General features: G+C 45.6%; 1 protein-coding gene across 4 annotated transcripts in view; it reads right to left on the bottom strand.

Annotated features, from left to right (window-relative positions):
* Positions 1 to 13,983, bottom strand: part of RUNX2 (RUNX family transcription factor 2) — a 292,808-nt gene that overhangs the window by 172,834 nt on the left and 105,991 nt on the right. For all 4 annotated transcript variants that reach the window (XM_056856377.1, XM_056856376.1, XM_056856378.1 and 1 more), the window contains one exon: positions 11,351 to 11,507. In XM_056856377.1, the coding sequence (XP_056712355.1) occupies positions 11,351 to 11,507 (157 nt within the window). The remainder of the gene's footprint in view (positions 1 to 11,350; positions 11,508 to 13,983) is intronic.

Here is a 13,983-nt window from a genome sequence, read left to right as displayed (position 1 = left end):
GCAGTGGTTTGGAGTGGCAGACTCTGATCTGGTGAATGGGATTGGTTTCTCCACGCCTACACATGAAGCCAGCTGGGTGACCTGGGGCTAGTCACAGTTCTCTTAGAGCTCCCTCAGCCCCACCTACCTCACAGGGTGTCTGTTGTGGGGAAGGGAAGGTGATTGTCAGCCGGTTTGATCCTTCCTTAAGTGGTAGAGAAAGTCGGCATATAAAAACCAACTCTTCTTCTATAGTGCTTTTTGTGCATTTTAAAGCATGAGTTATGCTTATTGTGTGTAAGTTGCTTCTTCTTTGAAGAAGTAGGGTAAAAAATAAATTGATACCCTGCTCTGCTCTATCCTTCTCTCCTTGTTTTTTCTCCCGGCCGTAGACGACCAGCAGTACAGAGACATTAGAAGGTTATCTTGTTGGCCCAAGTGGGGTTGGCACCACGTTGAAGACCCCTGCTCTAGGAAATCCCCAGAAGTCAATGGTTTTACTGTCAAATTTTGGAGAATTCCTACAGCGTTGTAGCATCACTTGAGGGTAAAACCAGGAAGTGACATCATGACTGATTGATGCTTCCTTTCCCCATGCCCCACCACCAAAAGCTACCGGGGTTGAGAAAAGAGGACTGGCAACTCTAGCCTCAAGCCAGGTACATCTACCCCCTCCTCGTCTCATACCGCCATTGCTACAGGTAGGTAGTGACTGCCATAACAAAGTGGCTGCCTTGAAGTGGAACTTATCCCAAGATGGCTGCCATGCACCCAATCAAAATACAGCACGAGCTTCCAAGCCAGGCATTCTCCCATAGTGGAGGCAAATTGCTGGCTCCTTGTAAAGATAATGGTGATACCTCTGAACCACCTCCTACTCCAGCAAATTGGGAGAGAAACTAGTATTAACTGTTTGGTTTACAAAAGGAATGTTTTGAGAAAGAAGCAAGGGGGCACAAAGAAACACACTGATGGGTGCTATGGAGGATTTGCCAACTTCCAAGAAGGTGGCTGGAGATCTCCAGGCTATTAAGGCAAAAGGAATCTTATTTTATGCATCTTCTGAACACCATTACACCTTATGGCTTAAATTTGGAGAATGATCTGTCTTGTTTCTTGTAAGTCTTGACTGAATGCTAGGTAGATGTCCCTTTAAATGAAACAGACCAGTTCGCTGGGTCTGGGCTGTAATTACTATGCGAGCTTGTATCACACACACCAGTTAGCTATTTAGCTTGTAGCAAGGTAGGAGGTGATGCTGCTACATTTGTTTGTATCCCTACATGGAACTTGGCAACTATCTGGAATATTACGACTGCAGTCATGAATTTCTGAAGCTGGAATAACGTAGGATTGATTATTTGTAAGTATATGTGTATATTTGCATGTATATATGTGTATTTTTGTATGTATGTGTAGTATAATATTGTATGTGATTTATTATATATATGTTTAGAGGGGGCTGAGGAAGAACTGAACAGAAGAATTTTGAAATGGCCGTATCCCCTTTCTACTGTGATTACACATATTGAAGATACCAGCTGGATATTGCTTTATGCATACTTTGGAAGGAATGTACCAGGATATGCCATCAACTGTGGATTTTGACTGTTTGATGATAGATTGTCAGTATGTATGATGCTATGTGGTAGCTCATAAATATTTTTGCACTTTGTTATACACAGTTTTGCTCCTGTACTCATTTCCTAACTTTGTAGTATCAGTACAGTGGTGTCTATTTTTTCTACAACCTCCAGGTACTAGCAGGAGATCTGCTATTACAACTGATCTCCAGCTGATAGAGATCAGTTCAGCTGGAGAAAATGGCCGCTTTGGCAACTGGACTCTATAGCATTGAAGTCCCTCCTCTCCCCAAACCCCTCCCTCCTCAGGCTCCGCCCCAAAAACCTCCCGCCAGTGGCGAAGAGGGACCTGGCAACCCTACCACACACACACTTCCTAGTGATGATCTCATGCCAAATTCGATGGGTATTCAATCCATTCATTACTTCACAACCTGGTTTTGGGAAACAATTCTTTTTCGAAATAGAAAGTTTTCCACAGAAAAAAGGTATTTGTGGGGAAATGTTCCATGCAACGTCACTGCCTTAGGGTGACTTTGGTGGCCTGATGTAAACTTTTAATTGGGTTCTAACACATATGTTCTCAGATTTTTATCTGCATTATATTATGTGTTTTTGGATGTTATAGCCCACCCTCAGTCTCAGGGATAGGACAACCAAATAAACAAAAAGTGCATCTAGACAAGAAAATCCATACTAAACAGCACAGGATTCCTATCGGCAGCAACGCCGTCCTTCCCCGCTATTGCAAACAGTATTATGAAAACCCATCAGTCATGATAACGCTTTTCTTTCTTGCTCTCTGCTCTATGTCTGGGAGACAAGCCTGGGCCAATTTCTCCATCCCGCCTCTGGCAGAAGAATGGAGCTAGCATTTCAGATCCTCTACCAAATCCCGGTTGCTTCAAAGGGAAAGCCCTACTTTCTTCCGTTAAGATCATAAGAAATATAGGGGGAGGGGGGGTCAGCTCTGTTTGGACATAATTACCCTTCATCAAAAGAAGCTTTCTTCATCTTCCATGCGTGAAAAGTCTGCAAGCAGTTAAATCTGTCTTTTCTTTCCCCCCTTTCTTTGACTTTTTTTTTTTTTTGTTAAATATAAAAATTGCTATTTGGGAAAGTCGCCAAAACTTGGAAAGCCAATATAGTAAAACTGTGCACACGCCCTTTGTTTTCCTTTGAAGTTGCTTAAATAAATATGTTGGGAGTTTGTAAAGCACACTATCACTTTTCGTAGATTTGACTCGTATTGATCAGAGAAAGCTTCTCATCCGTGGGGGGGGGGAGGAGTGGGGGGGACACACAGGGGTCCTTTAGAGATGTACTTTGTTTCCTACTGTTTAATAAAAAAGTATGCATCGCAGGTTTTCAAATGAGTTTCAGAGCACAGAACTGCTACATCACATTTCTGTTCCTTTTTTTTCCGGCTCTCCTTACAGGGAGCCAACTACTGTATTCCCCTCGCAGGCTGCCTACGGATCGGAGCCAAAGAACCTTCAAGCCCAATCAATCACCATAAAGACAAAGCAGAAATGAACTTTAAAACCAAGGAGGCAAGCAAGCAAAATATATTTTTTAAAAGATAAATGGTATACAGAGCTCACACCTTCTCCTGGAGGGCAGCGAATTCAAATATTTTATATCAAATTACCTACGTGCACGGGAGTTGTCCGTTATTATATATAATTAAAAGACATTTAAAAATGTACAATGTTGGCCGCACTCCTAAAATAAAAACCATTCACGGGGAACGGCCCTTGCTGAATCATTTCTAGCAAATGGCTGTAATAATAGCAGTGACACCCCCACCCCCCACCCCGTCTGACAGATATGTCACAACTTGATTCTGGTCTTTCTCACAGCTCCCTGGCACTGCCTCCGCTTCTCAGGTTTGCCTCCCTGTTCACTGTGTATCTCAGAGAGTTCCGATCTCTGTTTGTCAAGCCTGGCAAGGTATGCATTTTGTTATTGATCTTAGTTCCTAAACTCAGGCACTGTACGCTGAGCAGAGCTCAGGATCAGGGCTGCTGAGAACCACTACAGGCCCCTGGAAAAAAGATTCCCTTTGCCGCCCTTGCGTACACACCGTTAAAGAAGAGACACAGGTTATTTATGCATGGGAGTTTTACCTGAGGTTCACTGCTGGCTGGGCCCACACTTTTTTGTTGGGAATCTATACACCAGCAGTCTCTAAGATCAAATCAAGTCCCACCCCTTTAAATGCTTTTTACTTGACTTACTCGTAGTGCTTACTGTGAGAGAAACCCCCCCCCCGCAAAAAAAAACCAATTGCTGCATAAAAAAGCATTTTAAGAACAAAAAACGGAGCAATCTGAAAGGAAGGGGGAAGGAAATCCGCCTTGGTTTTAAATAGATCATCTTCTGCTCAGAAAGAGCTCAGAGAAAGCAGGAAGCGTTTGAAACCCCGCCTCTGGACATGCTACTCTGTAATTGGCTGTAAGAGAAACCAAGCTTGCGTGTCCCGCGCTTTGCCTTATGCATGGGGATTTCACCTGGGCTTTGCTCAGGGGAGATGGAAGAGTCATGTTAACAGAGGAATGGGAAGACCTGGACACTGTGAGGGCTGGGCACGAGGTCATTTCTAATGGACAGAAAACTCATGCATAACTCCAAGGAACAACCGAGAAAAACAGGGGTGAATGTGAATGAAAGTACCCATGCATAAACGACCACAGACAGAGAGAAGAGAACTCACCAGGGCTGAAAAGAGGAGGGAAAAGCCTCTCTAGGAATTCATAACCGCTGACATTTATTTTTTTTTGTTTAACTGGAAAGCAAAGCAAGCACTCACTTTCTCTGCGGGACAGCATTTGCTACGACTTCAAGTCAAGTAAAGGGTTGAAATGAGTGGCTATGGATTCCTAGAGAGGCTCGGAGCTGATGCTGAAGCCCCAGGATTACTGGCATGGTGCTGGGTGAGAGCATGAGGGTAAAAAAAGGACGCTAGTGAACTACCTTCTTTGGAACCCCAAGAGCAACCTGGGCCCAGGGATTTTTGTACCCCGGTCACCCCTATTGCAGCCAGGGAACCAGGATTCCCAGTACTCTGCTGCAGACCTCCCAACCACCATGCTGGAACCACCATCCACAAAATACCACAATGTATAGCAATCTATATAGTGTCTGAGCACACATGTAAACAAACATTACAGTCTTATTTACCCCGACGTGAGGTTGGACTGTAATGTTTGTTTACATGTATGCTTAGACACTATACAGATTGCTATACATTGTAGTGTTTTGTGTTACTTGTCTATTTCATTACATATTGTTCCATTCTATAGCCTGGTGTTGTTTTCGTTCAAACGTTGCTTTTTACAACACTATCATTTTTGAATTGGAACCACAATCCAGGCTGGTTATATTTGAGTCCAGTAACACCTGAGACCAACAAAGTTTCCGTCTAGACATTAGGAAGAATTTTCTAACAGTCAGAGCGGTTACTCAGTGGAACAGGCTTCCTTGGGAGGTGGTGGACTCTCCTTCCCTGGAGGTTTTTAAGCAGAGGTTAGATGGCCATCTGTCAGCAATGCCCATTCTATGACCTTAAGCAGATCATGAAAGGAAGGGCATCTTAGCATCTTCTGGGCATGGAGTAGGGGGCACTGGGGGTGTGGGAGGGAGGTAGCTGTGAATTTCCTGCATTGTGCAGGGGGTTGGACTAGATGACCCTGGTGGTCCCTTCCAACTCTATGATTCTAAGGTTTCTGGGTATAAGCTTAATAGGCTGCTATTTTAATGACGGCATAGAATGGGGTTCCCTTGGGTTCCCCCAACGTGGGCCCCTTGGCACCCCGGTGCCTGCTGACACCTTTCCTAGCACCTACCTAGTATATTCAGAGAGTGGGCAGGGCCAGGTAAGTCTTTTGCCTTGCAGAACATTTGATTGGACACTGTGCAGATCTGATTGACTGTGCAGATTTTTAAAAACATTGCTTCGGCTGCAGATGCCACTCCTCCACAAAGATCTTCACTGCATGACCAAAGGTAAACTGGGTGTATGCGAGAAAATATATTTTTAAACAATATGGCCATTTATGCTTGGTAATTAGCAGTGCGTTCCAGGCTGAATTGCGCTGCATATTTTTTTGAGTTTTTCACGCTGAACCAACATTCAGGAAGTGACTGCGAAGCCAGCGCATACCTGCTTCGCATTTAAGAGCCCCTTTAACGTGACCTTTTGTGTTTGCTCCGCCCTCGACTCAAAGAATCCCCTCAAGGAAGAATGCAAAATCACAGCCGTGCGTTAGCTATACAAACGGCGGTTGCTAATGGAAGGAACGAAGGAGCAGGCGTGTGGGTGTGTGTGTGGAATTTCTCCTTTTGCGTTGGGACCGTGAATAGGCATTTTAAAGGTCGTGTTTAAAAAAAGAGCTTTGAGCGAGCATCAGAATTGACCCTGCATCAATGGCCTATGTTAATTTTAAAAGACATCCTCTGTTCCACACAGCGCAGCCTCACTCTCTGACATCTTATGGTTGGCTCTACCCCCACCACCCCAGCCACCACTTTGTAGTTCTGCCCACCACCCGGTGTCAGAACTCCAAAGATGTCCACAGGTTCGAAAAAAGTTGGGGACTCCTGGCAGAGAGGGTTGCCTTTCTGGGCAGAGAGCAAAGAGAGTTTCCTCAGATGTGTGAATCAGGTCCATAACTCCTAAGAGTGGTCATTTGGAGCGGTAGACCAGAGAACCGGGTTCAATTCCCCACTCCTCCACATGAGCGCCGGACACTAATCTGGTGAACCGGGTTGGTTTCCCCACACCTACACATGAAGCCAGCTGGGTGACCTTGGGCTAGTCACAGTTCTCTCCCCTCTCTCAGCCCCACCTACCTTACAGGGTGTCTGTTGTGGGGAGGAGGGGAAGGGAAAGTGATTGTAAACTGGTTTGATTCTTCCTTAAGTAATAAAGGGGTTTAACGCATGGCCAATTTGTCTCGCCTTTGTGCCTTAAAAGTAGCGAATTCCCGTAGTCTAAACGCATGACCGTCCAAGGGCTGCGCATCGGGCCCACCTTAGGCGCAAATTAAGCAAAAAACAAACAAACCCGGGTTAAGCAATCCCTGGTTTCTAGTGATCTTTTCGGTGCTACACCGCTACTTTTTTTAATTTCGCGACATTACCGGAACTCTGGCGTGCGTGTAATCACACGACTAGCCCACTACTAACCTCCTTTCATTCAAGCTCCCAGCCCCGACAAACAGCTGAGCGGCGGGTGAACAAGGGTGGGGCAGGTGCGAGCCGCCTTGCTGGCTAGGAAAGGAAGTGATGCGACGGGGAAGGAGAGCTCCTTTTATGGACTTCCGGGGGGAGGGCAGAGGGTGGAAGGGGCGGAGCTTCTCTGGCCTAAAGAGTATAAAAGGCCAGAGGAGAGCTGTAGCCAGGGAGGAAGCAGGCTGTGACCCAGGCTGGCTGAGCATAGAGCCACCCAGGTAGCCTCCGAGGGAGAGGAAAGCTCAGACTCTCCCTCGGACTGGTCTGAGGCTGAAGAGGCGCCTCAAGCCCCAACCCTCTCCAGGCCAGACAGACCCCCGCCCCTCGACCAGCCCTAAAGGGGGGGATGCTTCATCCTGTCACGATGGTATACCGGAACGCTGGTGTCCCAAGAAAAAAAAGGGGGAGAATCGGACTTTGACTGGATAACCCCGGCGATCGCTCCCCTACTATCCCACATTATATGGGTGGCTCAAACGCACGGGGAGCCTGCAGCAGCTACTTGCTTCGGACTTATACTGGGATGGACTAGCGTCATGCGTTTGACTATTCAGTCTCGGATTAAAATATTGTGAGATAAGGGAGGCGCAAACCAAGAACATTCTGCCCATGCGTTAATCCCCAAAGAAAGTTGGCATATAAAAACCAGCTCTTCTTCTTCTAACACCACCATAAGCAGGAAACCAGGCTCAGAAAGGGGAGATTTGCTGCCTTTGGAGGAAACTGAGGTGGAGCACTGTTCTGGCACTTGGCACAGGAAGCCACTGAATTTGCTAAATAAAACAGACATCAAGTGGCACCTTATAGACTAACAAAGTTTTTTTCATCATGAGCTTTTGTGAAACAGACCTTCAGATGCATGGCATGAATAATCTTTTAAAGAATTCTTTATAACCACTATCAGAGAAAGCGGGGAAGAAGAGGAGGGTGTTATACTAGAGAGAGACCAATTGTAAATCATTCCGGTATGAGTCATAAGAAAGGCCATGCTGGATCAGACCAACGCCCATCAGGTCCAGCAGTCTGTTCACACAGTGGCCAACCAGGTGCCTCTAGGAAGCCTCCAAACAAGATGACTGCAGCAGCATTGCCCTGCCTGTGTTTCACAGCACCTAATATTATAGGCATGCTTCTCTGATCCTGGAGATAATAGGTATGCCTCATGACTAGTATCCATTTTGACTAACAGCCATGGATATCCCTCTCTTCCTTTGAACATGTCCGCTCCCCTCTTAAAGCCTTCCAAGTTGACAACCATCACCAAATCCTGGGGCAGGGAGTTCCACAATTTAACTAGTCGTTATGTAAGGGGCTGGAACAGTCCCGGTTGTTACATATAATAAATGATGAAAGAGATCGGAGGTTCCTGACTCTCTTGGGACGTAGAAACAAAGATCTAATCAAAACAAAATCATTGGGTGACTTTGAGTCAGTCACACTCTCTCAGCCTAATCTACCTCACAGGGCTGTTGTGAGGATAAAATGGAGGAGAGAACGATGTAAACTGCTTAGGGTCCCCCACTGGGGGAAAAGGTGGGGTATAAATGAATTAAATAAAATCCATTAAGAGCAGGTGAGGCCTGTTAATAATAGTAGAAGATGGCCAAGCATACAGACTAATCAAGGACGGTGCACTGTGAACCATACAGAAATTAACTAACATCAGTAATGGATTACAGTATGACATAGCATATTAATAGGATTACCACATGATAAGAAGTTATTAATATACCTCTCTAAAGGCCGGGCACTGCTGAGCTCTTAATAACTACAGTGAGTGAGGAAATACAAGTCTCTATTTAAACCAGGGAAGGTAGTGTTTAATCTCTTGATGCATACTACTTCAGCATTTTCATGTTGGATTCTCTCTTTGAAGTTTTTTGTTTTGTTTTTGGTAGAATAGTGACTTTTATATCTGCAGCAGTATATCCTAGAAGAATAAAATGTTCCCCAGTGCTTTCTGAATGATGAGTTTTTTTATTTTTGATACAAGTGGGGCCCCCCGAGGACATCTCCTTTCCCCCCTTCCCTACTGTTTCTTCTTTCCGTTCCCTGAAAACCTCTACAGACTTTCCCCTTTTCCTGCTTCCTTCTCTCCTTCCCACCCACCAAGTGATCTACCATTTATCTTCCGCTATACTTATTATTACTTCGTGTCCTGCCTTTTTCCCCACAATGGGGACCCAAAGCATTCTCTTCCATTTTATCTTCACAACAACCCTGTGGGATAGGCCGAGAGTGTGTGACAAGGTCACCCAGCAAGATTCCATGGCACAGTGAGACTTGGAACCCAGGTCTCCCAATTTCTAATATTAATCTCTAACCGCTATACCGCACTGGCTTTAGTGGGGTGGAACTTGGTTGGTATCAAGTCGCCCAGTGATTGCTCCTGAGTCTGGCATTGGTTCTCCTCAAAAGGCCAAAAAAAGCCCTGGAAAGGGCTCTCCCCCTCCCTTTTACTGACAGAAACCAAGACTGGCAATACTCTCTCTACCTCATACTGCTTCTTATTAGTTTTAAGTAGGTTACTAGAATATATATATATAAAAAAACTAGACATCTGAATGGCTGTGAAAATCAATCACAAGGGAACTGGCAATACTGCTGCAGTTGCCTAATAATAGCGGCAGAGGGGTGTTCATTTCTTAAAGCTACAGGCACTGTGTCTATTATTTTGGAGGCTTTAACACCCCAGTGTTTTGTTTGTTAAGATTTCAGATTTTTCTGCAAACCTGGAGCTTTTCTCAAGTTTGTAGAAACATCTGTCTTGTCTGTTCACGGCTCCAGTCTCTGGATTTAAATATCCACAGAACTGGCCTCACTGAACATTAGATATATATCGATGCTGGTGATGATACTAGTATCCATTTCATCATTTGCAAGGGGACAGATCTGTTTGTCCAATGTAGGCAGCAGAAGATGGGCAGATCAAGGAATAAATTCATGGATTTAAGGCCTAATTAAACCAAATATAACAAGCAAGCTTTGGGGGTTTCTGAATTTTAAAACAAATTTGAAGTGTAGCTCTCGTCTGAGACATCCGTTCTATCATTGCTGTCTTTCAACTCTGAATCAGCGACAGGAATTTTAAAAGGAAATTCTTTTCTGTCTTAGTATTGCTATAAATGCTTCTTTATGACGGGCGGTTCGGTTTCTGATTAAAGAATGCACTTCACAAGGCAGAGAGAACTTCAGAGCGGAATCTTCTAGGAACTATAAAATCAGATTCCCTTGTGTCCTAAACAATCCATGCCTCTAACTAAGCTAGCCACTGTACCATTCACGGAACCTCATCCAACGTTTACTTACAAGTAAGCATGCCAAAGGTCAGGCTGGGTAGGAAATACAGAAACACATACTTTTCTCATTATGGTGTATTAAATACAGTTAAGAAAAACGCATCTACGCATAAATTAACGGTGGTCGGTACCATGACCATTATTGCCTTCTCACTGGCGTCAACAAATCAAGAGGTAGTTCTTCTGTAAATATTTTCCCCCAAAAAATCAGATCTTTAAAAAAACTCTAAGAAAAATATAAGTAAGGGAGGGGGAACTTCATGCTTTAGAACAACAAACATAGCTTGAGTGAGTACAGAATTCTGCAACCCCATATTTATCCTGCAGAGAAAAGGGTGAAGGTGATTTATAGGTTAGTCAGCATGTTTAGTGTGGAAACAGTTTTTGGTCTACAGACTTTGGTCGTTAATGCATGGGTACTTTTACTCATGTTCACCCCCGGTCTGAATCGGTTGTTCCTTGGAGTTATGCATGAGTTTTCCGTCCATTAGAGATGACCTCGTATCCAGTCCTCGCAATGTCCAGGTATTCCCATTCCTCTGTTAACCCGACTCTTCCATCGCCCCTGAGCAAAGCCCGGGCGAAACCCCCATGCAGAAGGCAAAGTGCGGGACACACAAACTTGGTTTTGCTCACAGCCACTTACAAAGCAGCATGTCCAGAGGCGGGGATTCAAACGCTTCCTGCTTCCTCAGATTTTCTTCTGCTCCGAAAGAGCTCCATTTAAAACTGAGGCTAGGATTTATCCCCCCTCCCTACCTTTCAGATTGCTCCATTTTTGTTTTTTTGTTCTTAAAATGCATTTTTATGCAGCAATTGGGTTTGGGGGGGATTTCTTCTCACAGTAAGCACTACAGTTAAGCCAAGTACCAAGCAGCATTTAAAGGGGCGGGGACTTGATTTGAGCTTGGAGACTGCTGGTGCATCGATTCCCAAAAGGAAGGTGTGGATCCAGCCAGCAATGAACCTGAGGTATAACTCCCATGCATAAATGACCTTTGTGTTTAAAATATTGTCGAAGGCTTTCACAGTCAGAGTTCATTGGTTCTTGTAGGTTATCCGGGCTGTGTGACCGTGGTCTTGGTATTTTCTGTCCTTCAGTGTTACTCCTCTGAAGATGCCTGCCACAGCTGCTGGCGAAACGTCAGGAAAGAAAATACCAAGACCACGGTCACACAGCCCGGATAACCTACAAGGACCTTTGTGTTTATTTATGATGTGGTTTTTTTAAAAAAGCATAATGTAATAGTCTACCTCTTCCACTTCGGCCCACAAATCGCAGGTCGTTAAACCGCGCCACTTGGTTCTTCATGACAGCAGAAGCGTTCCTCAGCTCCGCAGAATAATTTTCGTCATTCCCAGCCATGACCGTGACCACTGTACCATCGGGGACTTCTCCTAAAGCCACCACCTGTGACAGTGAAAACACAACAACAGCCTCTTTTGAATTGTGTGGCTCTACATCGCAAAAGCGGGGACACAAAAAAAAAGCTTGACAATCTGGCGACTCGGGGATTCGTTCCCTGGATTCAGAAGGGAGGAAAACAAGGACACGCCACACCAACAACAACTTCCCATTTCCACACTGGTTAATTACCCTGGTTTTAACACTGTTGGGAAAAAAATTTCCTGCTTCCATGCATCATCATGGTACATTCATGCAGAAGAAGAGAGAGAAAAAGAATAGGAGGAGGCAGAAGGAGGAGGAAGAAGAAGAGTTGTTTTTTATATGCCGACTTTCTCTACCACTTAAGAATCAAACCGGCTTACAATTACCTTCCCTTCCCCTCCCCGCAACAGAGACCCTGTGAGGTAGGTGGGGCTGAGAGAGCTCTAAGAGAGCTGTGACTAGCCCAAGGTCACCCAGCTGGCTTCATGTGGAGGAGTGGGGAAACCAACCCGGTTCACCAGATTAGCATCCGCCGCTCATGTGGAGGAGTGGGGAATCAAACCCAGTTCTCCAGATGAGAGTCCACCGCTCCAAACAACCGCACCATGCAGGTTTCCCTGGCTTTTCACCGATCTTTCCAAAACCTATTAGATATCTGCCATGCACGTGGGAAAGTTCCAACTGTCCTGGGGTTGCCAGCTTCAGTTTGGAAAAATTCCTAGCGATTTCAGGGTACAGCCTAGGAAGGGTGGGGCACGGGGAGGGGACAGACTTCAGTGGGATACAATGCCATAGCTGTCAGCTGAAGATCAGTTGTAATTCTGGGAGATCTCCAGGCTCCACCGGGAGGTTGGCAACCCTAGACTGTCCTGGTCCTGCCCAGATGGTTTTCATTTTAAAAAATTGTAAGTCTCTATCCCCTTTTGTTGGTGAGATAGAAGGGAAAGGGCATATCTCTGCAATGGAAGGGAATAGAGGCTTACCTTTTAAAAAAGCTGGGTATTCAGAGAACCTGGCGATATTGGTATTCAATTGCCGATTTAAAAAAACAACTGAAAAGGCTTTGGTGGTGCTGGGAGACTAGAGGTAGGGAAACTGCGGGGAACCCTGCCGTGGGGAAGCCCCAGTGCTGCTGCACTGTATTAGCAGTTACAAAAGGCAGGGGAAACCACACAAGCCTGTCCCCGTCTGGAAAACACATTGATATGAAGGGTTAACCGGGTTATTTGAAGACTGTGTTAACAAAGCAGCGGTTTCGTTGGCATGAATCATACACAAAAACCCTTTTTCACAGAAAGTCGGGCGGTGTTCTCAGCAGCCAACTTATACAGCGATTCTGATCAGACCGATCCCCACTTTTAATGTGAACGCCATTGGTGGATTCTGAGACAGACTACCGCGGCAGGAGAGGAGCCCGTTTTGTGCGGCTGGAGCCCCTGTCAAAATGGCAAGCCAGTGCAAAGTTACTCCCGTCTAAGCCCACTGAGGAAGTCTTCATGGGATTGCACTGAACCTCTGGACACAGGATCCAGGTGAGGGAAGGGGATGTGGCTCAGTGGTGGAGCCTCTGCTTGGCATGCAGAAGGTCCCAGGTTCAATTCCTGGCATCTCCAGTGAAAGGGACCAGGCAAGCAGGTGATGTGAAAGACCCCCGCCTGAGACCCTGGAGAGCCGCTGCCAGTCTGAGTAGACAATACTTTGATGGCCCAAGGGTCTGATTCAGTAGAAGGCAGCTTCATGTGTTCATGTGAGACGGAAGGACCACACGGCTACTTCCCATGCTCGTAGATCAAGCACTTTCGAGAAGGAGGCCCTGATCTGGCAGCATTCCCTCACGTTGGTTCTTTGACCTACACAGAGCTACCTTCTTGAACTCATGACCTAAACTGTCAAGATCAGGTTGCAAGAGATTCTTGTTTCATTGTTTTAAAAACCCCAACAACAACGATGCCTGGTTCTAGTTTTTGTAATTATACAGATAAAGCTAAAAACATGCGAATGGCTTGAGATTAAAGGTTTCAGTAGTCTGGGTTCTCTGTTCTACACTGCTCTCTGTTCCTCGTTGGTATTTATTTAGTACTTCATTCATACCCCCTCTTTCTCTCCAGTGGGGACCCAAAGTTGTAATTCTCCACTTTAACCTCCACATTGCTCTTCTCCACTTTAACCTCACAACAACCCTGTGAGGTAGGTGAGTCTGACAGTGTGTGACTAGCCCAAGGTCACCCAGTGAGTTTCTATGGCAGAAAAGGAGGAGGAGGGGGGGAAGGAGAAGAGTTGGTTTTTATATGCTGACTTTCTCTACCACATAAGGAAGAATCAAACTGGCTTACAATCACCTTCCCTTCCCCTCCCCACAATAGACACCCTGTGAGGTAGGGGGGCTGAGAGAGCTCTAAGAGAGCTGTGACTAGCCCAAGGTCTCCCAGCTGACTTCATGTGGAAAAGTGGGGAAACCAACCCGGTTCACCAGATTAGAGCCCGCCACTTATGTGGA

The sequence above is a fragment of the Euleptes europaea genome, chromosome 10, assembly GCF_029931775.1.
Source record: "Euleptes europaea isolate rEulEur1 chromosome 10, rEulEur1.hap1, whole genome shotgun sequence".
NCBI classification, from domain to species: Eukaryota; Metazoa; Chordata; class Lepidosauria; order Squamata; family Sphaerodactylidae; genus Euleptes; species Euleptes europaea.
The sequence above is the reverse complement of the archived record's forward strand: the minus strand, read 5'-3'. Positions and strand labels throughout refer to the sequence as shown.